The sequence below is a fragment of the Cibotium barometz genome, chromosome 48, assembly GCF_041138505.1.
Source record: "Cibotium barometz isolate CiBa-2024 chromosome 48, ASM4113850v1, whole genome shotgun sequence".
Classification (NCBI taxonomy): domain Eukaryota; kingdom Viridiplantae; phylum Streptophyta; class Polypodiopsida; order Cyatheales; family Cibotiaceae; genus Cibotium; species Cibotium barometz.
In genome coordinates this window covers 19,867,744-19,895,307 of record NC_141093.1, presented here as the reverse complement: position 1 = coordinate 19,895,307, position 27,564 = coordinate 19,867,744, and the positions used below count along the sequence as shown (strand labels likewise).

Here is a 27,564-nt window from a genome sequence, read left to right as displayed (position 1 = left end):
AGAGTCCTTTGTATTATGAGAGATATTCACTTATATACATGGCCATAAGTGTTCACACTCACGTAAATTGTGGGTGGCTGATCGGGCACTTTAGGATCATAAGAGGCCTAATGCTAATACATGGCCATAAGTGTTCACACTCACTTAAACTGTGGGTGGCTAACTGGGCACTTTAGGCACACAAGAGGCCTAATGCTATTACATGGCCATAAGTGTTCACACTCACTTAAACTGTGGGTGGCTAACCGGGCACTTTAGGCACATAAGAGGCCTAATGCTATTACAATAACTACTCTCATAATATATCCATAAAGTACATCACTTAGTACTTCATCCTAACTTACTATTACCACACACTTTTGAAGCAGAAATTACCATAAGTATTTTGTCAGACCATTACGAGTGCTCGTCCAAGTTGTAGATTTGGACACCATTGCTTCATATCTTGAATGTATGACCTTTTGGTGTATCTACCTTGACTCCTTGATGTAAGATAATGGCAGTAGCTCTTGTTAACCCTAGGAATGGGTTAACATTCACCCCCTTCTTGATGTCGATTGTGTCCTCGGGTGATCACATTGAAAACCTTGTGTGGGGAGAATTGACAAGCTTTGTTGATGGCTCAATGGTCCTTGTTCCTCCAGAAGGAATAAGAAAGGATAGTTAGTAAATAAAAAGGTGAGAGACTAGCAGGAATTCCTAACGTGGTGGAAATGGTGGGTGTTTTTTACGAGTGATTGCATTATTATATTTTTATGAGAATTTTTTATGTGGGTTATATTTTTTGCTCACTTTGTTTTTTGCAATCATAAGAAGAGTTACAAGTTATTTGTGTTAGTTGGGAAACTAAGAGATGTTAATAATGGGGGAGAAGAGAAGGAAGGATCCGGATGAATGTAAACAAAATTATTTTATGATGTCCCTTTATGGCAAGATTGCTATCAAATGTTGTTGAGTAGGACCTATTCTTGCATGCTTCTTCCCATGTGCTTTTTATTTTTTTATGTATATTTAATTGTTTGATGAAGTAGATATACATGAAGTACATGAACTGAGTCAAATAGACAATTATTGAGCTGCTACTTGTTGAAGTAGCCACTTGGCATGAAAGAATTACGTTGACTTGCGAGGCTAATATAGATATCTTCACTAAGAATTAGAGATTAATGTGATATGAAGACTTAAGCTTTTATTTGGAGAGTTTTTCAATTTGAAGGAAAATTCCACTTGATGGGTTGTACCATTGACCAGGCTTTGGCCCACCATGGCCCCCCATCTAGAGATGTACCTAGAAAGTTATCGATGATGAGGCTCTAGTGAAAATGTCCTCTAGTGCATGAGTATGGATATGTACTCATGGAGTTGCTACATTAACTTAGCCAAAATAAAAGCAAGCTATAAGCTTAACAAAAATGTATTGACTAGTCAAGAATGTGGGAGGGTCTTGTGGTATTCTACCATTTTTAGGTAGTCTATTTGTGTGACTCCCTTGTGTTTTTATCTTGTCCTCTTTGTTTCTTTTTGTTTACCACTTACGAGCAACAAGTTCTTGTGGCTACTCTCCTTTTTGAGAGAATTGGTTCTTATATCTCCACATAGCTTCCGCACAGATACTTCTCATCCAGAGGGGTGAAAAGAGCATTGTGAGTTTTTCCTTGATGTGCTCATAAGTCTCCATTCATACGTTAGGATTGATGTTTGGGGCCCTCCTTCACATTGGTTGGTGCACTGAGTTTGCAGGTTTGAGACTCATGGGATGTTGTTGATGATGAGGCTTGGGTCTCGTGTGTGGAGTGGCTTTCAACGATGATGCTTTTGAGCATGTAGCTTGCTCTTTTGGTGAGGTTGCATCCGAGCCTTTTCCATTGAGTTCATTTTTAGATATAGATGGTTCCGCGTGGAGTACTTCTTCAAGAATAGCTATTGATCGTGAGGTTTTGGCATTAAACTTTGTTGGTGAAAATGGAGTTAAAGGGGTAGATTCTTTGTTGGAGTTAGTCAGTGATGCAGATGGTAGGTCTTTGTGTAGAGGGGCTTTCAAGGCATAGACTTGTAACTTTTTGCATTCAGCACTTCATAGAAATCCATTAGGGTTGCATCCTCTTCCTTGCAATATGGTATTGTTAACTTTGTGTCGTTGACCATCATGATGACCCTATTGCTAGCAAAGCACAAGGGTGCTTGGGCGGTAATAGTCCATTTATGCCCCAAGATCAAATCTGCTCCCAACACATACTCAACCACAAAAACTTGCAAGTAAGGGGGTTAGTTTCAATATACATTGTATGTTCAAAGTACCCCAAACATGGCATGTTCAAGCCTTGTGTGAATGGAACTCTTTCAAGATGAGCCGTGAATGTTGGTTGACCTAACAAATCCCATAACTCAAGGGTACGAGGGTCATGAGATTGTGCTCTCATTGTTGGATAAAGTTGTTCTTGGATTGTGGTGATTTTATTGGAAAGTTCCAATCCAACCATAATTCTTAGGATATTCTAAGTCAGATATGTTGGAAGTTCTAGCTCCTCCAAGGTCTCTTCCTCCCATAATAGCAATTTCACAATGCCTACAAGAGTGTTCAAGGTGACTGTTTGCATGGATTCTTCAATTGGATACCACAAGTCATGTATCCAAGTGCCACCTAGGATGACATCACACTCAAGGGAATCTAGGGAAACATGGAATCTAAATTTCACATTTCCACCGATTGTTTAAGTAGCATAGCTAAAGCAACCTAGAACTTCAATGTTTTCTCCATTGACACCTATTGCAAGACCATTGTTATGAGATCCCACTGCCCCCTCTGCACACCGGATTCCCGATAGCTGGCAACGGAAGCAGCTCCCTCATGCGTGGGGCAGGGTTTTCCACTCGAGGCCTTGCCCGAATGTCTGGGCACGAGACTAAGCTAGTGGTCATTCCGAAAATCGAAACCGCAAAAATTTCCCATGCCCAGAAAACGGGGACGATTGCACCATTTTTATTTTCTTAATGAATTTTTCTAACGAAGTCAAGATACTGAACTAACCTTCATCTGAATAAACCAGATAGAAGGGAAACTATTACAGACTTAACTTGAAGGGATCAACGCTTTTTCCTAATTGAATCAGGCACAGCCATTGATCTATTCATTAGAGAAGTCTTCATGCTTTTATTTAACTACTCGAGTTCTAAACGTATTCCTATTAATCAATTTTATTATTAAAACTCTAATGATTCCAGCCTAACCCCATCCGGCCCATGGGTTAGCCACCGCCCAACCACTGGAATTGGTAGAACCAGACAAGTACTCACCCACCCATAATTGAATGCCTTTCTTAACTTTTGCTTTAGAATACAGATATGCACACACTCCTCTTTAAACTTTAACTTATAAAACAATCCATTAACAAACAATTACTGGTGTCATAACTCAAAATTTCCATCCAGTTCCTTGTTTCTATAAAACACGTATCACTCGGGACTCTCCGTCGAGACCAACTAGTCAGCGAACGAGATCCAGTAACAGATTACAATAATTTTTCATCATTATACATATATATCTTCCACGACATACGCATGGGTATCCTAAGCACCGCGAGCCCGTGTATCGCCTGGTCAGAACCCTCCAGGATCCTCCTTAGGTGTCCTGGCACTTCACTCAGGGACAGAATCGTCGGCCCTCGCCCATCGTACCGGAAGCACACCATTTATACCAAATGTTCCCTCCAGCATTCTGGCGTAAGACAGTCCTTTAAGAAAACAGGGTTTCTATGCAAGTTTTCAGTTTTGAGTTTCTTTTGAATACAATGAGTATCTTAAATCCATATCCTAAGACTTTCTGATCGTCTCGCAGGTTTGAATTCCAAACAAAATTCCTCGAATTCTGTAACCTTGATCCTCAGATCAAAATCAAAGGGTCTTAACTTGATTTCAGATTCGGTGGGTGATTTGAGTGAATTTTTCTGAACTGGTCACATCGTCTTTTCTTGAAACTGACGAAGGAGTTATGTCTTGGTCATAGTCTGATTCAGGGTTTGAGTCTGGAAAGGTTCTCCCTAAACTATCTTTCTCAAAGGGTAATATTTCAATTACTACTTTATTGAGTTTCATTCATTGAGTATTTGCTTAACTGAATTCAAAACTAATCACGAATTCCTATGAGGAATAAAGTAATCATTTATCTAAAATTCTGACTTCGATAGTTTTTCTGAATTTTCTCATTACCATCCTAGAGAATATGAAACGGTAGAATTTTCTCTCACAGAGTATTTACTTATTCATTTACCAATATTCATGGGATTTAAACATAGGATTAAAGAGAACTCTTATTTTGATATAAAAATTCTATATGCATCTATTTATGCATAAAATCCAACTTCTATGGAAATAACTTTTATATAAAAGAAAATCCTTTTATGCATAAAAATCAATTTTGATGAAAGTAACACTTTTATAATAATAAAAATTCTTTTATGCATCTATTTATGCATAAAAATCAATTTTGATGAAAGTAACACTTTTATAATAAAAAACATTCTTTTATGCATCTATTTATGCATAAAAATCAATTTTGATGAAAGTAACACTTTTATAATAAAAAATCCTTTTATGCATCTATTTATGCATAAAAATCAATTTTGATGAAAGTAACACTTTTATAATAAAAAAATCTTTTATGGATCTTTTTATACATAAAAATCAATTTTGATGAAAGTAACACTTTTATAATTAAAAAATCTTTTATGCATCTATTTATGCATAAAAATCAATTTTGATGAAAGTAACACTTTTATAATAATAAAAATTATTTTATGCATCTATTTATGCATAAAAATCAATTTTGATGAAAGTAACACTTTTAGAATTAAAAAAATCTCTAATATGCATCTTTATATGTATAGAAATTAATTCTAATGGAAATAATACTTTTATAATAAAAATATTTATAATATGCATTTTTCTATGCATAGAATGAAAATAACACTTTTAGAATACACAAATGGTGGGGATTGCTATTTTTGAATAATAAAAGATAAAACTTATTCCACAAAATTTAAGAAAATTTTGCCATAACCTCCTTTGTATGGCTGACCATTTTTCAATTTTTTTTCATTCTCAAGTTACTTAGAAATTATCCCAAATGGTTTAAAACATTCTAAACTAATCAAATTCCACTTTTTAAAGAGAAACAATATGAAAAGTTTAATTCTAAAAATTTGATTACATATCTAGGATAAAGAAAGGCTGAATTCAAGAATGAAGAGAGGGGGAAAGCCTTTCCAACAAGGCATAACATCATTTTTCATTTTAAAGAAAACAAAAATTAGAAAACCATTAAATGGAATAAAGAAAAAGTAGGATTTCTAGCTTACATGAATTTTTGTGAGCTTTCCTTTGGCTTGATGGTTTGAGGGATCTACTCTTGTTTTTGCAACAAGAGTGGCCACCAATTCTTTTGAAGAGGAAATAGTCAAAAACTAATGAATTATCAATAAATTCACTATTTTTGGCTCTGGGGAGGAGTAGAGTAACAGTGCATAAAACACTATTAAGCTTCTACAAAGGGGGAGGCTTCTATTTATAGGAAAAAGTGATCTTCTAACCAAGCAAATTGATTCTAGAACTTTCCAGATCAGTTTGGTCAATTTTTGACCATTTTTGGGTCAGTTTAGTTCACTTTTTGGATCCAGTTTTGAATTAGGAGAGAGGAGAGATGAAATATCTAATTTTATTGATTTAAAATTTAAAAGAAATGATGGGAAAAAGGCACCTACTTCATGAGGGGGAATCCCCACTTTGAGGTGTCAAAATTTTATTTTTTTAGTATTTCCTTTGATCCTTAGTCCACTCTTCATCTTATGTGAGTATTTACTCATTTTTGGGGGGATATTCTTTATTTCTTCAATTTACCTCCTCACATTTGGATTAATCTTATTAGTCCATAGGAACCTTAATTTAAAATTTTTAGAAAATCTTGACCCTTAGGGGAAAGGCCTTTTGAACAGATTATAATTTATCCTAATGCACCTTCAGAAATTCTTTTTGAACTTCTCTTTCGACAGGGGAATTTATTTTAATAAGATGAGATATTTTTCCATCCAAAAATATATTTAAAAACTGAATCATCTCTCTCTAGAAGATTTTCTCTCTCTAGGCCAAAACAGGTAGAAACAAGATCTTTTATATTTCTGAAGAGGGATTTGATTACAGGGAAAGATATTGGACTTCTTGAGAGGTTGGGGAGAAATCTTACATTCTCTCCCACTTGAAAAACGCGAAATGTCCTCATCTCGCAAACTGGGGATAATCTTGCAACAGTTTGGCTTCTTTCTCCTAGGTGGTATCTTCAAAAGGATAGAACTTTCATTTAACCAATAAATTTCTCAAAATTCTATTCCTAAGAACGTTCTCTCGAACATCAAGGATTTCTTCACGTTGGAGTTCCATCTGCCCTTGGGTTGAAGAAGTTAAGATTTCATCACATCAAGCATATAATTCGGGCTTGGTACATACTTTTTAAGTAGGCTGACATCATGAAATACATTATGTACTTTGAGATGAGGAGATAGAAGAAGTTCGTAGGCTAAGTCACCTACTTTCTTTGTAATCAGACATGGCCCAAAATATCTAGGGAATAACTTCTTGTACTTCCCAAGAGATAGAGAACTTCTTTTGGGGCATACTCGAATGAAGACCATATCTGCTTCTTCGAATTTTCTGTCTGTCCTCTTCTTATCTGCATACTATTTCTGTCTGTCCTCTTCTTATCTGCATACTATTTCTGTCTATCCTGGACAGCTTTTATATCTTTGTGAATTGACTGCATCTGCTGCTCCATGTTGTCAAAGCATATGTCTGTACATCTTGACCCTAATCAATGGGTCGGACCAAGTTAATGGAGTTAAGCAATCTTGTCCATACAGAGCTCTGAAAGGGCTCATCCCAATACTTCGGTGATAAGAAGCATTGTAGGCGAACTCGACTAGGTGTACATAACTTAGCCACTTCTTGGGTTCCCTACCCCATAGCATGACCAAAGTATATCTTCGATTACTTGGTTTACCCTTTTTGTTTGACCGTCGGTCTGGGGGTGATAAGCTATGCTGAGATCCAAGAAAGTTCCTATTGCTTCGAAAAATGCAGTCCAGAATCTTGACGTGAATTTGGGATCTCGATCACTTACTATTCTTCTAGGTAGGCCATGCAATCTGAAGATTTCCTTGAGGAACACTTTGGCCACATCCACTGCAATGTAGGTTTCTTTTACTGGAATCAGATGGGCAACTTTGGTTAGTCTATCAACTACCATGAAGATGGAGTTGTAACCTGATTGCACTAAAGGTAATCCAGTAATAAAATCCATACTGATGCATTCCCACTTCATTTGGGGGATGTCTAATGGATGTAACTTCCCAAGCATTTTTACTCTCTCGACCTTGACTTTTTGACATGTCAGCAAACATTGACGTACGTGATTAAATACATTTTTTTTAAGTCCAGGCCAAAAGAAGCTTTTCTTCACAGACATGTAGGTTTTGATGAAACCTGGATGTCCTGCAATAAGGCTATTATGGGCTTCATTCAGAATTTGACCCTCATTTCCCTCATCATTGGGAATGCATAGCCTGCGATTATAATACATAATTCCATCATCCAGGCTGTACCCTTGAACTCGGTTCAACTCCTATGGAGTTTTGCTTTCCTGCATAAGTAGGGTAGCAATAGGGCCAAAGAATCTATCCTACATGATCTTCTCTCTTGCTTCAATAATCAAAGGATTTGACACTACAATAATTGCAAGCAAGGAGGCTTTTCTGCTGAGGACATCTGCGCTACTTGATTTCAAAATCAAATTCTTGCAGGGTTTGCATCCACCTTCTTTGGCGCATGTTGAGATCCTTCTGAGTATGGAAGATCCACTTTAAGCTCTGATGATCTGTCATCATCAAAGTGAATCTTTGTCCCAGTAGGTAATGTCTCCACAACTTCAGGAGGGCATATACTACTGAAAGTAGTTCCAGGTCGTGGATAGCATAATTCCAGGTCGTGGATAGCATAATTCCTCTCATGCGTTCTGAGAAGCGGGATTCATAGGCCACTGCATGACCTTCCTGCATGAGTGCACCTCCTAGGGCAAAACCACTAGCATCGGTTACTACCTTAAAGGGTAGAGAGAAATCTGGCAACTTTAGAATGGGATTGGTTACCAAGGCGGTCTTCAGCTTATCAAAAGCACTCTGGTACTTGGCAGATCATTGAAACAGGGTATTCTTCTTGAGAAGATTAGTCAGGGGGAAAGCTATGAGAGTATACTTTGGTATAAAAATTCTATACCAGCCAGTCAATCCTCCCAAGAATCCCCTGACTTCTTTCACTGTTTTTGGTTCAGGCCAATCTATGACTGCTTGGACTTTTGCGAAATCTAGAGAAATTCCATCTTTGGATACCAGAAAGCCCAAGTATTCAACATGATTGGCAGAGAAAGTGCATTTGCTCTTTTTTGCAAAGAGTTGGTGCTTCCTTAGAATCTCAAGAACTTTTCTGACATAAGCTTCATGGTCACCTGCATTCTTTGAGTAAATCAGAATATCATCAAAGAAAACAAGAACAAAATCATCCAAGTATTCTCTGAGAATGTCCTGCATTAGGCGATTGAATAATGTAGCTGGGGCATTTGTCAATCCACATGGCATGACAGTGAATTCATAATGCCCATACCGAGTATTGATGGCTATCTTCGGGATATCTTGCTCATTAATCCTGATTTGAGATCTATCTTTGTGAAGATCTGGGCTCCACTTTGCCTGTCCAAAAGCTCATCAATTTTGGGGATAGCATACTTATTCTTAAATGTCAGCTGATTGAGACCTCTGTAGTCCACACAGAGTCTTAGCGTTCCATCTCTCTTTTTCTGAAAGAGAGCTGGCGCACCACCCCAAGGTGAAACACTGGGTCTTACAAACCCTTGTTCTAACAGCTGTCTAAGCTGTTCCTTGAGTTTGATGGCTTTAGGAACTGGCATTTTGTATGTGCACAAGGCTACTGGCTGTGCTCCGGGGGTCAATTCTATCTCATGATCTAGTTCCCGAATTGGAGGCATCTCAGTTAATTCTACTGGGAATAAATCATCATAATCACTTAGCCATTCAAGTTCTTTAGCTTTTAACTTTGAGTCTACTGGATTCATTTTGACAACATAAATGAGTTGCTTCTTTCTAAGTCCTTTTATTATGTTGTGCCAAGCATGCCCTATTTGGGTTGAGGTAGTAGACTTTCCATCAACTATGTGGAAATTGTTACCATTTACCATACCTACTATTGGGGAGGTGTTGGTGGAGCCCAGAATGTCACCCAAGAATAAAAATAGGGTTTGCATGATGTGGGATACTGGGAAGCCCCGACCTTGACAATTGAGGTTATGTGTGGATGGATTTGACCCTTTGTATTTCAAATTAAAGTGGGGATCATTTGCCGGCCATTGCTTATGTTGTGGGGGTATGTGTCACTTCATTTCAGAGTGTCCAGAGGAGGTGAATGCTCAGCCCCACAACCGAATGTGTCCGAGGGTCCGACTCATAAGGATACATTAGCTCCTATTTTGCCATCTAGTTTGAAACTAGAGAAGGGCAAACAAGTAGCAAAACAAAGTGACCAAGTGGTAGATAAAGGTAAAAAAGTTTTGGCATATGCAAAAGATAGACCTTGGCTTGTGGTGGCGACGAAGAGAGGCGCTCACCAAACAGCTCCTTCTAGTGGTAATCAAAATGTGGGTGCTGGTCATGGTGCCTCTTCATCATTTCATCCTGGTGCCACGAGATGGAATCGAGAGAAAGATAACCAAGGCAAGGTGTCACAATATCAGTATCTGAGACCTCGAGTTACGAAAGAAAATCAGGTAAATTTTCCTCTTCTATTTGATAAAAAAGAGGCTATGGTCTCAACTTGGGACAAGAAGTATCCGGATATCAAGTGGAGACATGATACATCACCTAGTGATGCATGTACTTTAGGTGAGAAGGAACGGGTGGATGTTTTGCTGCGAGACTATGGGAACAGATGGAGAGAGAAGGCATTGAGGATCCTGTGCAATATTTTAAGGAAAGAGAAGCCGATGGTGGTACCTCTCATTGATTGGCTTTCTGTTTTTTTAATGGATTATGAAGATTGCTCTTTGGAATGTAAAAGGTGTGTTTTCATTGTCCAAGAATTATCGCATGTGGCGTATTGTGTTTCAAGGTCAATGGGATATGTTTTGTACTTTGGAGCATAAACAGCATTCCATCACTGGACAAGTGTATGATTACAAGGAATTTCGAGTGTTTTATAATGGGTCATTATTGCAGTGAAATCTCAGTTTAAGCCATCATTGGTTATGCAGGATGTTCGGGGGCCGTTCATTGTTGTGGAAGTGGAGTTTATGGATGAAATATTATGGCTTGTGGGGCTGTATGCGCTTAATGGTTTTGCGCAATGTCGTCAGTTATGGGACGATTTATTGTGTTTGTGCAACGCTAAGCTTGGCTTTGTGTTGGGCAATTTTAATGTAAGTGAATCGCTGGAGCTACACCTCACTCTATTATGGATGGGCTAGAGAGGCTTAGCTGGAATGTGTTTGCCAATCAAGTTTTGAAACAAGATATGTGGTCATGGAAACACCCACATGAGAGAGAATTTACATATACCTCTCAACAGTACGTGGGTACAAGAGCTCGTGGACTGAATTCATATTTTCTAGCATGATTTGTTTCTACCAGAGATATTGTCCATACAGGTGGAATATAATCATATTTTGTCAAATCATTTCCCTTTGGTATGGGAGATACATAGCCATTCTTTATTAGGAAAGGCTCCTATTAAGGTTAACCAGAATTTCTTGGAGCATACTGTTTTCCATCAGTTTATGTTGTAGGTGCTACAAAACTTTTGAGTCCATGTAATCTATGTTAGGGTGTCAGCTTGGGAGTGTTGTATGTTCAATATTCAAAAGCTTGCTCACCAGTATGGGATTCATAATGCCTCAAGGGGTGCACTACTAAGAAACCCTATGTATCACGTACATTCAAGGGGTATTTAAAAAATCCCATACCTGTAAATTTCTCATAAATAAAATGATTCCTTTTTCTTTATGGACTTACAGATTTTTTTCAAAATCGATTAAAAAACCCTTTCTATAAATATATTTTTATAAATTTACGTTGAATTTTTGAATTAAAAAACCCCTTCAGTTAAACTCACATGCTATACTTACATATTTTTAGGTGAACCCCTCAAGCATAATGCATCATATTTTAGGGAGAAGTTGCGGAACCTAGAATCATTATTGGTTTATTTGAACCAGGTGCTTCAAGAGGACGGTTCTTGCCCTGACATTGAGATAGCTATTGATTGGTTGTCCCATCAGGTTACAGCATTGCATGAGAATCAATATGTGAGATATAAGCTTATGGCTCGAATGGATGTCCTAATGGATTCTAATTGTCATTCACATACGTTCTTTGCTCGTTTGCAGCAAAAGCATGCACATGAGAATATTGTCAGGGCGCAAGATAAGCAAGGAGTATTGATGATCCTGCTTGTGTTCTAGATGTGTGTATAGACTTTTATCGCCATAATTTGTTGGGTCCACAGGAGGTCATATCTCCTAACGTCATTGTAGCCAAAGAGTCTTTGTTTCACTTGGTTTGTCACAGTTATCAGATGTTTCTCCAAATGAATTAGAAAGAGATATTTCTAAGCATGAGGTGGAAGCTGTGTTGAAGCATTTTCCCTAAAGGGAAAAGTCCAAGATGGGATGGGCTCCCCAATGAGCTTTTCACAAAGTATGTTGATGAGTTGAAGGCCCCTCTCGCTTCTATTTTTCAGGAGGCGTGGAATACATGTTTCATGTCTGTGAGTTGGAAGATTGGCCTTGTACATTTATTGCCTAAAGTTACATCCCCAATTAATCTACGTCAATGGAGACCAATCACATCGATGGGGGCCATGTATAAGATATTTGCAAAGATCTTGGCTAACAGATTGCGGCGATTTCTTCCTACTTTGCTTCATTCAAGGAAATATGGATTTATTAAAGGTCGAAATATTTTGCATAATATACTGAATGTACAAATTGGAATTGATTATGCAAGGGCTTTGCAAGTGGATATTGAAAAGTCTTATGATCACATTAGTTGGTCTTTTCTTTCACAGCTTATGTAGGCTATGGGATTTGGCCCTCGCATGTCATCTTTGATTTATACTATTAGCCAACATGTAGTGGCTAGGCTTATGATTAATGGTGGAGTGACTGAGCCCATTCATTTGATGAGATCAGTCAGGCAGGGATACCCACTTAGTCCTCTCTTGCAATTGTTACACATCCAATCTTATCTGGACTGGATAAACTAGCGGAGGATGATGAAGTTGTAGGACTTACACTTCCAAGCGGAGAGTAGATGGTCGGCCAAACATTAGTTGGATGATTCCTTCATGTTCCTTAAGGCTCAAAGAGATAATGTTCAGAAGTCTATGGTTGTTTGGGATACTTTTGGTCTTGCTTCAAGGGTTATGCATTAATATATAGAAGTCAACTCTGATAAGCTGTATTGAGAGCGATTTGCTTGGTTTAGGATGGAATGGGTAGGTCATACAAAGGGTCATACAAAGGGGATGCATCACACGCCACTTGGATTATTCGATTGGAGTTGATGTTGATTCACAGGCTTTGTTGGCATGGATTTCTACAAGGATAAATGATAAGTTTGTGTATTTGAAATCTCAAAGTTAGCCTATGCATGTTCGGCTCAAAGTGGCACCATCCATTATGATTAGCATGATATTTTTTTCTTGCCTTTATTTCCATGGACGGGAAAATCTTTGCATCAGATACAATTTATGTTATGGAAAAGAGTAGGAATAAGCGAGGCAGACGTGGATTTCTTTGGAACATGTTACTATTCCAAAGAGAAGTGGAGGAGCAACCCTATTAGATATCAAATTACATATGGTCGCTAGGAGATGGCCTTTATTACAAGATATGTGTGTATCTCAAGAGCCATGGGTGGTAATAGCTAAGGCCCTCATAGAGGAGGTCGCGCTTATGCATGGTAATACGAGGATTGATGGTACATGGTGGGATGTAGTGAATGGTTCCCAATAGGTTAGAGTGGTGGCTTCAACTCTCCTTTCTCATTTGATGATCTTATGGAAGGAGTCGTTGGCACACACTAAATGGAAGCCTTCAGATCAGCGGTTGTAGTTGAATTCTATGGCAGGTGAGGTGTTGGTTACTTCACGACTTCTGGAGTGGCCTAACAAACTTGTTGAGCAGCCATAATTCAATAGAATTGCTAGATTGGGACTAGTGAGAATTATGGATGTTTTGTTGCCACATAGAGGTCGCATATTGTCTTTTCGAAAAATCTACCAATATTTTTGGGTTCCACGTGGATATGTACAGTTATGGGAGAAGGTGAGGGCAACACTTACATCATTTGGTAATATTCCTCACTTGCAGGATCAGCAATCCTGGTTAGATTGGGCATTTAGAAATCCTCAGGACATTGTCCACAGTGTACAACAAATCAAGTGTACCATATGATGGTGGAAGATAAGCGCTAGATCACTGAGAAGGCTAATACGGTATGGAACATCAGGATGAGTCAAGCCTAGTGAAAGAAAGTAATCTTATGAGGCTGGTGGTTTAAGATGCCATATCAAGGAAAGGTGTTCCTATGGCGTATGCTAGTTGGAGGCCTACCATTGGGGGACCATGTGAAAGCGACGGATGGCTACTGATAATTGTGTGTTTTGTACTACATGCTTAGAAACATGCCAACTTCATGTCCGGTGGCAAAGAAGGTGTGAGATTTCCTTTCTCGCTGCGTATGGACTCTGTTGACAGATAGGCCCGTAAAGGTTAAAGACTAGATTTTTTGTAAGATTCCAAATGGGTCGGATAACTCAGAACATTTAGTTTTCTTTCATTTTTTCAAGTGGACAGGTTTGTGGCATATCTGGTTTTTCAAGTGGACAGGTTCGTGGCATATCTGGTTAACTAAGAATACCTTCATATTTGATGCAAAAGTTAGTATTACAGCTCACATAGGTCGTATAAAAGGGCTACTATTGTGGCAAGTCTCTTCCTTGCGGTCAACTCATTTGTGGTGGAGAATGATATGGCTATATATTGGATGAGGGTACTTCGAGCTACACTTGTGATTCTGAGTAATTAGTGAGGAAAAGCTAGTACATCACATGGTGGCCATTTGTAACGTAATTTTGGTAATATATCTTCTATTACGAAAAAGAGAGAGAGAGAGAGAGAGAGAGAGAGAGAGAGAGAGAGAGAATAACAATATATAGAAAAACTATACACACACACCACCCCCTAGAGACAAAGAGAGAGGGTATATGTGGTGGTAAGTTTAGGATAAATAAGAAAAGTAGATAAAGTAATATGCTAAAAACAAAGTTTTTTTTTTGTAATGCGAGATTTTTATTAGTACAATTGGTGAAGCGTGTGAGTGTTTGGGGTAAGGTCTTGTGATCGAGTCTTACTTCCAGCTCTCATCTGTATAAGGACACTGCTTAAAAACAAAGTTCAATACATAAATATATATACAATTACAAATATATGTAAGAGTGTGTGTGTCTTTGAAGTAGGTGTACCCTAAGATGGCGGACAGATCTGAACCCGACCATTGCTTGGAGATCGGGCGCGGTATCTGAACTAACAATAAGTGCCATGGCTGCTTGTGTTGCATGGCATGCAAGCCCACGGGAGGGTACCCTTGGAGTTTTCGAAGAGAGATCAGCAATTGCGTGAAGGAGAGCCCAACAGCAAGCATCTCAGACGGGAAGGCCTCTTGCACGCCAAAACCAGTCCATAGCAACCCTATTAGGTCATGGCTTCATCGCTCTGCATTTCACCTGCGGGAATGCACAGCTTCAAAGGATTTGCCGCAGGGAAAAACCGTTCACTCCCACATTATAACATGTGGATGGGGCCACAACGTCTTCTTGTCCAACCTCCTCTTGCTGATGTACGGCCACTGCCTAGCTCTGGAAGATGCACATGCTATCTTCCACGCCATGCTACGCCGCAACCTGCTGTCATGGAATTACATGCTCTCAACCCATGTGCAACATGGGCAGGACATGGAAACCTTGAAGCTTTTCCAGCAAATGCAACTGCAAGGTGTCATGCCCAACAAGATCACCTTCATCATCATGCTTTCAGCATGTACGAACCAGGGGATCCCCCTCATCGCAGGTCAGCATATGATTGCTTTGGTCATAGAGGGAGGGTTTGCATTTGATGTTTTTGTCGGCACCACCATCATCACCATGTATGGCAAAAACGGCTTGCTGAAGGAAGCACAATAAGCATTTGATTTGATCCCAGAGTGGAATGTGGTTTCTTGGAATGCCATGATATCAGCATGTTCACACCAGGACACAGTGCAAAAGCAGTTAATTTTTTCCAGGAGATGATGTTGGAAGGGTTTTTACCGACTAAAGTTACATTTGTTAGCCTTCTTGATGCAGTCAATAACCTAGGTGAAGGTAAACAATTGCACACTTTACTACAGGCACATGGATTCGAGTCAGACATCGTGGTCAGAAATGCCCTTGTCAACTTATATGGCAAGTATGGCAGGCTAGAGGATGCCCAAAGAACATACAGTAGCATCATGAGTCCCAATCTGGTATCATGCAATGCCATGATTGCAGCATATGTGCAGAATGGGATGACTGATTCTGCCCACCAATTCTTTGAGCAGATGTATGAAGAAAGTCTGATACCAAGTAGTGTCACATTTATTGGTATGCTTTCTATGTGTGCGTTGCTGGGAACCCTTGAAAAAGGCAAGCGATTGCATGCCTGCATCATGAGTAGTGGTTTTAAGCTAGATGTGCTGCTGAGAACAGCTTTGATCAACATGTATGGAAAGTGCGGGCATTTACTAGCATCACGAGAGGAGTTTGATGCAGTGCTTACTCCAAATACCACATCATGGAACACCATCCTTGCTGCCTATGCTCAGCATGGGGAGGGTGAAGAAGCCCTTTCATTCTCTCAGGAAATGCAACTCAAAGGTACAATGCCAGATGAAGTTTCTTTTCTCAGCCTACTTTCAGCATGCACCCATGCCGGCCTGGTGGATGAGGGCTGGCAAGTCTTTACTTCCATGAAGCTTGATTCTGGCATCAAGGCCAGTTTGGAGCATTACCACTGTATGATCGACCTTCTTGGGCGAGCAGGGCAGCTTGAAGAGATGGAGGTTTTGCTAAAGGCAATGCCATTTGAAGCCACTGGTACCTCATGGATGACCTTACTGGGGGCATGTAAAATGCACTATGATGTCCAGCGAGGAACACATGCTGCAGAAAATGTATACACACATGAACCAGAGAATCCTGCACCATATTTGATGTTATTAAACATCCATGCTGCAATTGAGGATTACGACAATACAAGGGAATATCTGTGAGTTTTGTGTTAGGTCTGATATTTTGCTACCCTGTTTGTGTTTCTTTTGTACACCTCCACTTATAGCTGTCTGACCTCTGGTTAGTGATGGAGCACTTTCAGAACCAATTTTTGGAATTTTCCCTAGTATTGGTTGGCATGGTTTTGACTAGGGTACATAGAAACATTTTAAGGAATGTCTGCTGATAGTTCTCCGTTACATGCATGTTTATATTGCAAAATAATAATTCATGCCATCTTCCCCCATATCTTGATTACTCACCAATCCAACAACTAATTAGACATTCCTGAATTCTTTGCCAGTTAATTCTCTTAACAAAGGCTGTCAAAAGAGCATGATAGATTGGTAGATATGAATGAAATTATACCTGGCCCAGGGCATTTGCCATTCTATTATCTTATGTGAAAATCACTCTTCCATAACTTTTTGTGAACAAGTTCTGAGGTCCAACCAATAAGAAAAGCGCTCCAGGGGTTTGCGATTCGTGCAGATCACAAATTGAAATGCATACAAGGAGTATCTTCACTTATACAATGCCAGCTTTTTCTCATGCATAGAATATATTGCTTGGGGTTCAGTCAACTTCTTAGTCTCATAGGCAGCTGACCAATCACCCTCATCCTTGAGGTGAAATCCTCTCATTCACAAGGTAGAATCGTAAGCACAATTTCTAATAACAAACATTTTGCCAAGGTAGGGCATGGTGCTGGTCAGAGCTGGTTTTGTGTGTAAATTGAGATGAGAAAGTTCTGAGGAAGCTGTGTCAGCTGGACCTCAATATGGTCAGTTGTTTGTGTAGACTGCGTGGCTTGGTGTGTCTGGGCTGACGGGAAGTGCTTCTGGGTCAGAGCTGACAGTTTGGAGTCAGCAGTCAGAAAGGCTTAGTGATCTGTTAGTGCTTCTGTGGCAGCCATGAGTCATCTGGTGTCAGCAGTGTGGTTGTAAGGCTAGATCCATGCTTGGTTTGAGTGGCTTGAGGGTATAGAGGTCTCAGCTGACACAGAGGAGAGAGTATCTGCTTCAGCTGAGGCAATTTTGGCCATCTTTGAGAGGACAGTCATTCAGAGGCAGCTGTGGATCAACTGCAGTCATTCAGAGGCAGCTGTGGATCAACTGCAGTCAGCCGGGAGCTCAAAATGTGATATCCTTGTAGGTTTAAAGGTACCTGAGGGCCTGAGGATAACAGAGGACACCTGAGCAAGTTTTCAATTTCTGTGAAGGGTTCTGCAACAGAATTCGGACCCAGTCTACCTTAGTCAACAGAGGGGTCAGAAGAGGGTCGGCAGAGGCTCCAGGAAGGCTCTAGGGATGTCTAAGATCAGCTGACACTAGAGGATAGCTAAAGAGGTCTAGAGGACAGATTTTTGTATGGGGATTAAAGGACTTACGAGGTAGAAATAGAGGGTTCTGCGTTAGCCAGAGAAGGTCTTGGTCAGTTGGTGGTCAGCTGTGGTCAGGAGAGGAGAAAACCAAAGGTACTGGAGGTGTGTGTTGACTGAAGAGGACAATTGGAACTGCTAACTGGACCAGAAAGGGAGGTTGGGAGGGTTTTGAAGGGTCAAGTGAGTCAGCAGGAGCTAAGAGGACAGTAGCAGGTCTGGTTGGAGCCCTTGGGGCAGGAATCCTAGTGTCCCTCAGTTCTGATCCTGCTGTGTTTTTTTCTTGTGTGCCTATTGGTGGTGTATAGAGGCCATCACTCGGAGACCACACAGCATGTTGAGCAACAAAAGTTGCTTTGAGATTTTTGGTTATGCGGTCCTCTTGAGAATCCTTGGCACGAGGGCACTTCTCACGCTCCAATAAGGATTTTGCATGCATGCATCATTTTTTCTAGTCTTCTAAATGAACTTAGATTAAAGAAAGCTTTTGATCAAGCATTGGCTCGGGAAGTGGGGAGTTGGTGAAGCCATGAGTGTTGTCAATATGCAAATCATTATCACTTGAAGAAGGATTTATTGTGAATTTTATTGATGAAATTGAAGATTTGTTACCTCGTTCACACAATGCAAATGACAATTGTATTTATCAAAATGATGTCATATGTGCCAAATGTAGAAAGAGTTTCACCTTGCTTTTTATAAGCCAAATAATTAAGATAATATTGCCACGACTAAGTTTCTTTGGAACCAGAGATGTACCTAGGGGGTTGATGTTGACAAGGTTAGATGCATGGGCATGTGTTTGAGAGCACCGTGAAATATGAGAAGTGAAAAAAATGTGATACCATAGTGAAATATGCATGTGATATGCATGGGCAATGGGCAAAAGGTGTGCCCGTGTATGCACTTCTTCAACCAAAAACTTCTCCAACACAATTCTTCTTTGATGCTTTCTTTGATATTTACTTGACATTCCTTTTTTGGGGATCATTAAAGTGTTTGAGGCAGGGTATTGGATTTGTGCGTGGTTGTGTCCCCATAGTTATAAGGGAGTTGGGCAGCCTCTAGGGATTATGACGGTGTCAAGTCTTTGGGATAAAGATAGGGTGGATTGAATGGTGAGCTGATCAAAGACGAGGCACGGAAGTATCGTACTGATTGTAGGAAGATCCAGGTGATGGGTCATACCATTGGCTAGGCTTGCGCCTACTTGTCGAGTATGATACTTTAGTCAACAAGCTCTTGCAAGAAGCGCAGTCCAGGCAAAACAGGACTAGGTAGCGTGCAGTTGATCAGGCATTTGTTGTTGCCCAACACAGAAGAAGTGGTAAGGGAGCCCCTTCCACTGTTTCTTCTCCTATTAGTAGGTCTGCAACTTCTTCTCCTTCCACATGTAGCAACAATAGGTCTTCTGAGAAGGCTCTTGATAAAGGCAAGAAAAAGATCAGGTGCAACTATTGTAAGGCAACTAATCATGTCATTAAGAATTGCCCTAAACTAAAGACTAAAGAGATAAAGAATAAAGAGTCAAATGCAACCACAATAGCAGATGCTTCTACAAATGCAGATTCTGCAAATGTTGTGCAGGATACAAAATGGGCGTTTAGCGTGTATTGCCAGTATGACCCATCTGTACATGATGCATGTTTGGCGGTTTATGTTGACTCTGATGTATGGTATTTTGATAGTGGTGCTACAAAGCACATTACCTCGCATCGTGATATGTTCACTTGTCTTGAGGCTCTCCCTAATGGGAATACTGTCACATGTGCCAATAATGCTTCTTATCCAGTGAAGCGCATTGGTAAAATTATGCTTACTGCTGCAAATGGCAGCGCTTTCACACTTTCAGATGCTTTGTATGTGCTAGGGATAAAGAAGAATCTATTGTCTGTCTCTGCGCTTGCTAGACTTGGACTTGTAGTCAAATTTGTGGATAACAGATGTACTGTTCATGATTTGACTTCTGGTGATACGATTATTGTATCTGGCGCCTTGTTTCGTGGGCTGTATAGGCTCAATTCTTATGACAAGTGTGTGGAAGATTCAACAAATGCAGTTTCTGATGAAAAGGCAGTTTCAGATGCAAAACTATGGCATGCTCGTTTTGGTCATCTGAACTTTGCTAGTTTGCTGCGTTTGCAGAAATTTGATATGGTTGCTTCATTGCCCCCTCTTGAGGCACCCATTGAAACATGTTTGTGAAGGCTGTATTTTGGGAAAAATGCAGCATTCTGCATTTCCAAAGGATGGTTCTGTGCGGGCCACTCGCAAATTGCAACTTGTACATAGTGATGTATGTGGGCCTATGCAAACTCCGTCATTTGGTAAACACTTGTACTTCGTGACTTTCATTGATGATTACTCAAGGCATGCATGGGTATATCCACTGAAGGCAAAGTTTGAAGTGTTTTTGTGCTTCAAACAATTTTTGCTTATGGTTAAAAATGTATCCAATTGTACTATGGGCACCCTCCGTTCTGATCGAGGAGGGGAGTACATGTCTAAAGAGTTTGATGCATTTCTGGCTAGTCGTGGGATAAAACACCAATGTACAGTGCCGTATACCCCTCAGCAAAATGGTGTTGCTGAGAGGAAAAACATGTCACTTATGGAGATGGCATGATGTATGGTCAAGAGCCAAGCTTTGCCACATGCGTTTTGGCTTGAGGCTGTCATGTGTGCTGCATATGTACTCAACAGGTGTCCCACTAAGGCCTTGCAGAGTCTATTACTCCATACAAAGCTTGGCATGGCAGGAAGCCTTCTATTGGTCACTTGCGTGTCTTTGGTTGCTTGGCCTATGCTTTAGTGCATGTGCAACAACGTAGAAAATTGGATGATAAGGCTGTCAAATGCATTTTTGTTGGTTACAATGCTGAGAGCAAGGGTTACAGATTGTATCATCACAGTCAAAGCGTATCTTGATTAGTCGAGGAGATGTTTTTGTGAAAGATGTTGTGCAGCCTTTGTTATCATGTGCCAAAGAGACAGGTGTGACCTCATGGGATGTTTTGGATACGTTGTTGCCTCTGTTTACAGGTGGGAATTCAAATGTAAGTCCTAATGAGGCAAATATTCAGCCTATGCAGATTTCAAACATCATAGATCAGCCTATTTTTGATGCAGATTTACAGGATGTAATTTATGAGGATAGGGCTGAAAATGAGCAGGCTAGAGGTATGCCTGAATGGCTGGTGCAAACCTTGCGTGATAGTAAAATTGATGCACCTATGTCTAGTCGTACTCGTTCAGGTTTTCAGCATGCCTCTTATGCATCAGATTGTTATGCTTTGGCTGTGTCTAGTATGTGTGAAGAGGAAGAACCTCTTTCATTTGATGAGGCACAAAAATCAGAAAATTGGTTGGCTGTAATACAAAGTGAATATGATGCTATAATGGATAATGGTACATGGTCTTTGTGTGATTTGCCTATTGGTAAAAAGGTCATTGGATGTAAGTGGGTTTTCAAGTTGAAACGAAAGCCAGATGGCAGTGTTGATCGCTATAAGGCTAGACTTGTTGCAAAGGGTTATGCTCAAGAAAAGGGCATTGATTTTTATGAGACCTTTGCTCCCACTTGTCGTATGACTACCATTCGTAGCATTTGTGCATTGGCAGCTCATAATGGTTGGAATGTACATCAGTTGGACATAAAGACTGCGTTCTTGAATGGAGATTTGCATGAGGAGGTGTATGTATCGCAGCCTCATGGTTTTGTTCAAAGAGGGCAGGAAAACAAAGTGTGCAAGTTGAAAAAGGCTTTATATGGTTTAAAGCAAGCTCCACGAGCTTGGTATGAAAAGATACATGCATATTTGATTGCACATGGTTTTAAGAATAGTCCAACAGAAAGCACTTTGTATGTTAAACGTATGGATGATGTACATCTAATCATTGCTCTCTATGTCGATGACATGCTGCTCACAGGACCAAATGAGAGTCATATTGCTGATTTTAAGGCTGATTTGAATGCCTCTTTTGAGATGTCAGATTTGGGGCATTTGCATCATTATTTGGGGATACAATTATAAGCAGTGTGATGGAGGTATTGCTTTGTGTTAGACAAAATATATTGAGACATTGTTGTTGCGGAGATTTGGCCTTGAAGACTGCAAGCCTATTGCTACTCCAATGGAGACAGGTTTGAAGTTGAGTCTTCATGATGCTGGAGATCACTTTGATGTCACACTCTATCAGACAGCTGTTGGTTGCCTCATTTATGTATGCATTACGAGGCCGAACATTCAGTTTGCAGTCTCACAGGTGAGCAGGTTTATGCATAGCCCAGGGTCTCAACATTGAAAGGCAGTTAAACGCATCTTTCGCTACTAATTTTTCTTATTCTTAATTTACTTAAAAATTATCCCTAATTTGTTTAAAACATTCTAAACTAATCAAATTTCACTTTTAAAAGAGAAACAATATGAAAAGTTTAATTCAAACAATTTGATTACTTAACTAGGATAAAGAAGGGCTGAAAAGTTTAATTCAAACAATTTGATTACTTAACTAGGATAATTTGATTACTTAACTGAAAAGTTTAATTCAAACAATTTGATTACTTAATTCAAACAATTTGATTACTTAACTAGGATAAAGAAGGGCTGAATTTAAGAATGAGAGAAGGGAAAAGCCTTTCCAGCAAGGCATAGCATCATATTATCATTTTAAAGATAACAAAAAATTTAGAAAACCATTAAAAGAATAAGAAAAAGTAGGATTTTTAACTTACATGAATTTCTGGGAGCTTTCCTTTGGCTTGATGGTTTGAGGGATCTACTCTTGTTTGCAACAAGAGTGGCCACCAATTCTTTAGAAGAGGGAATGGTCAAAAACTAATGAATTATTCATAAATTCATAATTTTTGGCTCTAGGAAGGAGTAGAGTAACAATGCATAAAACACTATTAACCATTTACAAAGAGAGAGGCTTCGTTTATAGGAAAAAGTGAGCCTCTAACCAAGCAAACTGATTCTAGAATTTTTCAGATCAGTTTGGTCAATTTTTGACTATTTTTAAGTCAGCTTAGCTTACTTTTTGGATCTAGTTGAAGCAGGAGAGAGGAGAGATGAAAATATCTCATTATTTATGAGGTTAAAACTCAACCACACATGTGAAATAGGTGCCTCCTTCATGAGGGAAATTCCTCCACACTGAGGTGTCAAAAATGCATCATTTCTCTAAATATCTCTTCTTTTTTAACTAATATCTTTGTCCTTAGTCAACTCTTCATCTTATGTAAGTATTTACTCATTTTTGGGAGATTTTCTTTATTTCTTCAATTTATCTCCTCCCTATATTTAGATTAATCTAATTGGCCCCTCAAAACCTTAATCTAAAATTTTTCAAAAATCTGGATCCTTAGGATAAGGCCTTTTGAACAGATTATAATTGATTTCTAATGCACCTTCTGAAAATCTTTTTAAACTTCTGTTTTGGGGTAATTTATTTTAATAAGAAGAGATTTTTCCATCCAAAAATATCTAAAAATTGAATAACCTCTCTCTAGAATATTTTCTCTCTCTAGATCGAAACAGGGTAAAAACAGGATCTTTCTTTTATTTCAGAGAGGGGAATAATTATAAGATCAGAAGGGGAGGTACTTACACCTACACATCTCAAAAGCCGGAGGGAGGAATCTTACACATCATCTAGTAAACATGGAGGTGATGACAGAAGTGAGCAACTGTTTGATACAGCACATGCTTAGTTCCATGACAGGGGATGTGTCAAGATCTCAAGATATATGGTATGTGAATTCTTGCGTCTCTAACCACATAACCAGTCATGCGCTGAGTGGTTTAAAGATCTGCACAAATGAAAAAATCAAGTTATGTAGAAACAAGTGATGATACTGTGTATCCCATTGCGCATGTTGATAAAGTGTCTGTGTATATGCAGGATGGCAAAATGAAGTACTTGACTGATATACTTCATGTTCCAAATATTACAAAGAACCTGGTTTCTGTTGGACAGATGGTTGAGCAGGGTTTGCAAGTGGGGTTTAATCCTCAAGAATGTTTTATGGAAGACTTCAAAAATGAGTGTCGCTTGGTTGTAAAGAGTAATAGAATGGCAGGGTGTTTTATTTGGATGTGAACATGCCTAAGATAAAGGCAACCATGTTTGCGCATGGAACAGGTGTCATTGCAGATAGACATATGGCACAAGTGCATTGGTCATGTGAATGTACAACGCAACTGAAATCTATATAGGCCCAAAATATTACAAGTTTGCCAAAGTTTAAGGATGACGGTATGCATAAGGTATGTGAAGCAGGCCAAACATGCTTTCCCACATGAAAAGCATATCAGTGCAAGGCCATTAGATGTCATACATTCAAATGTACGGGGACCGACCAAGACTACAACAATTGCAAGTTGCAAGTACTATGTTACATTCATTGATGACCACACTAGGAAAGTATGGGTTTATTTCATGAGAGCTCACTTTCAGAGATTTAAAGCCTTAGTTGAGAATGAAAAAGGCATGCAAATAAAATGCCTAAGATCAGATGGTGGGGGAGAATATTTCTTCAATGCATTCAGCGATTTCTTGAGAAAGCAAGAAATCAAGAAGCAGTTTATGTGCAAGTACACTCCGCAACAACAAAATGGTGTTGCAGAAAGAAAAAAAATGCACATTGCAGAAGTGACACGTGCCTTGATTGCTGAAAAGAATATGCCACATTACTTTTGGGCAGAAGCAGTAGCAACTGCTGTGTACATTATGAACAAGACACATTGCAGTTGTTCATGGTATGACTCCTGAATATAAGTTTACATGAATAAGATCGGATGTGTCTCACTTGAAAGTGTTTGGGTGTATTGCATATGTACATGTTCCTGATGAAGTGAGAACAAAGTTGGATCCAAAGGCAGAGAAATGCATCTTCATTGGTTATGCTGTGGAGCAAAAAGATTATAGATGCTATAACCCTATCACTCGTGAGATGCGAGTAAGCAGAGATGTTGTCTTCGATGAGATGAGTAGTTGGTATTCACCAGTAGTAGTGAAGATAATAGAAGATGCAGATGTAAGAAGTGTTGAAGTTGCACCACATGTAGAGCAACAATCACCGGTGCTGAGTGGATCCGGAGAGTCCTCGAGCAGTGGATCCAATGTTAGCCCATGGTCAGGCAGGTTGAATGATGTAGGTACACGTATCACGAAAAGGAAAGGAAAAGGTAGATCAACCTTTTGTGCCTGATCTGTGAGCAAATCACTCATGTGGATGGTGACTCTGAGCAAAGCCTTGATGAGGAGCTTGGCATTCCGTCTATGGTTACTCTTGGTGTAAGGAGAACCAGGACTGTTTTAAGGACACCTGACAGTGATTCAAGTGTACGCAGGTGTATGAGGATTAGATACCCTGTTGACATGTTAAGATATGATAGATATACATCCCATCATTATACTTACATTGTAGAAGCAATACATAAGGTTGAGTCCACTTGCTTTGAGCAGGCAATTGGAAATAAGAAATGGAAAGATGCCATGGATGAGGAGAGATGGCAGCATTGGATGATGCAATTGCAACATGGGAGTTAGTACCTTTGCTTAAGGAAAAGAATGCAATTGAATGTAAGTGGATGTATAAAGGCAAGCACAATGCTAATGGTTCAATGAGCACGTACAAGGCAAGATTGGTTGCCAAGGGCTATGCACAGACTTATGGCATAGACTATGAGGAGACATTCAATCCGATTGCAAGAATGGCAACCGTGAGAGCTGTCATCGCTATGGCTGCAGCGAATGGTTGGTCTTTACATCAAATGGATGTAAAGAATGCTTTCTTACATGGTGATTTACAAGAAGAAGTGTACCAGATGCAGCCACCAGGTTATGAGAGTGATGCACATCCAGATTTTGTGTGCACGTTACGTAAAGCCTTGTATGGCTTGAAGCAGGCACCCAGAGCATGGTCAAACAAGATCAAGAAGTATCTCATTACCATTGGATTTCAGATATCCAATGCAGATTTTTCACTATATGTGAAAAACAGAGATAGAGGGATCATGCTATTAGTCATCTATGTGGATGACTTGATTATCACTGATGATAGTGATGTAGACATACATGATGTTAAGATGCTTTTGAAACAGAAGTTTGAGATAAAGGATTTGGGTGAGCTGCAGTATTTCTTGGGCATAGAGGTGGTAAGATCACCTCATGGCATTTTGCTATTACAGAGGCAGCATGACTTGGACATGTTATCCAAGTATGGTATAACAAGCTGTAAGCCTATTTCAGTGCCATTGGAACAGAACACAGTTTTTCGCCAGATACAGGTGAGCTTTTGAAGAACCCCACTACATACAGGCGCATAGTTGATAGTTTGATCTACATGACCATTACAAGACCAGACTTGAGTTATGTTGTTGAACTCGTGAGTCAGTTTATGCATGCCCCTAGGAAGCCACACTTGGATGCGGCTAAACAAATCCTCAGGTACATAAAATCCACAATTGATTATGAACTTTTCTATGAGACTGGTACAAAGATACAGTTGCATGGGTATACAGATACTGATTGGGCTAGTAGTATTACAGATATGAGATCTACCAATGGTTTTATGTTTTCATTTGAAAGTGCTGCTGTGAGTTAGAGCAGTAAGAAGCAACCAACAGTTGCCTTGTTGAGTACAGAGACAGAGTACAGGGATGCTGCTATGACAACTTGTGAGGTAGCTTGGTTTCAAAAGCTACTTAGTAACATGGGAGAGCCCGTGGATAAAGCAGTTATCATATATTGTAACAACATGAACAGCATATAGTTAACCAGTAACCCAGTATATCATGCTAAAACGAAGCACATTGAGATGCATTATCACTTTCCGAGAGAGAAGGTTCTAACAAGAGATATAGATCTAGAATATGTCAGTACAAAGGATCAGGTAGCTGACATCTTCACGGAAGCATTGGACACAAAGAAACTCCATAAGTTTAACAGCTTACTTGGAATGTAATGTGGAGTTGAGCTCGAGAAAGAGTGTTGAGATATCAAGCTCAACTAGTGCTACAACAAACATTGATGACCCACCTAAGTAATAACTTCCACTTCTAGACCACTAGCATTATTGATGAGATTATAATTGATATGCGACTAATGGGATGACAAGCTATGTGACTCATTTTGGATTAATAAAAACTAACATAGTTATAACGCTAGCTCATTTAATCAAGTTCACATTATAGACCGACCCTCGTATGTTATAGTAATGGAATACTAACCCATATAGTGTATACTCTTATCTTTATGTTATGTTGGTTAAGTAAAGATAAAGAAGATAGAGAAAAATTCAACTATCCATCTCTCTAGTCTTGCTCTCTCTTGTGTGTGTGTGTGTGTGTTTGCTTGCTAAGGTTTGAAACTCTCCCTCTCCCACATTCCCTTTAGATAAAAGTCCTTTCGAAAATAAGTTCCTTTGAGACAAAACAAAATCAATTTCATTAATTTTTATCCCTTATTTCATTTGTGTGTAAGATTTACTTGTTCAATGTTTCAAGCATTGTAGCAACATAACTCATTAAGCACACTTTATTTCAAGAAGATGCTTAAGTTGAATATAACAAATTAGTCCTAGAATTGCTATGTGCAGCTGTAGGCAATTCGAGTGGCAACATGCTTGATCCGTGCGGGGGTGTATATGCACATTCTAACCTCTTGCCTAGGATGTATGCTGGTATATTCTTTAAGAAGAGAATTTTATTTCAAGAAGATGC

The 27,564-nt window shown here is 39.4% G+C and overlaps 1 protein-coding gene across 1 annotated transcript; it reads left to right on the top strand.

Moving 5' to 3' along the window:
- Nucleotides 1-14,867: 14,867 nt before the first annotated feature.
- On the top strand, nt 14,868-16,457 carry LOC147610930 (putative pentatricopeptide repeat-containing protein At3g23330). The gene is made up of 2 exons (XM_086785309.1): nt 14,868-15,235; nt 15,368-16,457. Exons 1-2 carry the CDS (start codon nt 14,868-14,870, stop codon nt 16,455-16,457), a joined length of 1,458 nt encoding a protein of 485 aa, XP_086641435.1.
- The last annotated feature ends 11,107 nt before the right edge of the window (nt 16,458-27,564 follow it).

Excerpts from the sequence above, each read along its gene's own strand:
- LOC147610930 (XM_086785309.1), top strand. The coding sequence starts at position 14,868 with ATGGCTTCATCGCTCTGCATTTCACCTGCGGGAATGCACAGCTTCAAA. Across the intron at positions 15,236-15,367 it reads GGGGATCCCCCTCATCGCAG|AGTGGAATGTGGTTTCTTGG; the intron begins GTCAGCATATGA and ends ATTTGATCCCAG.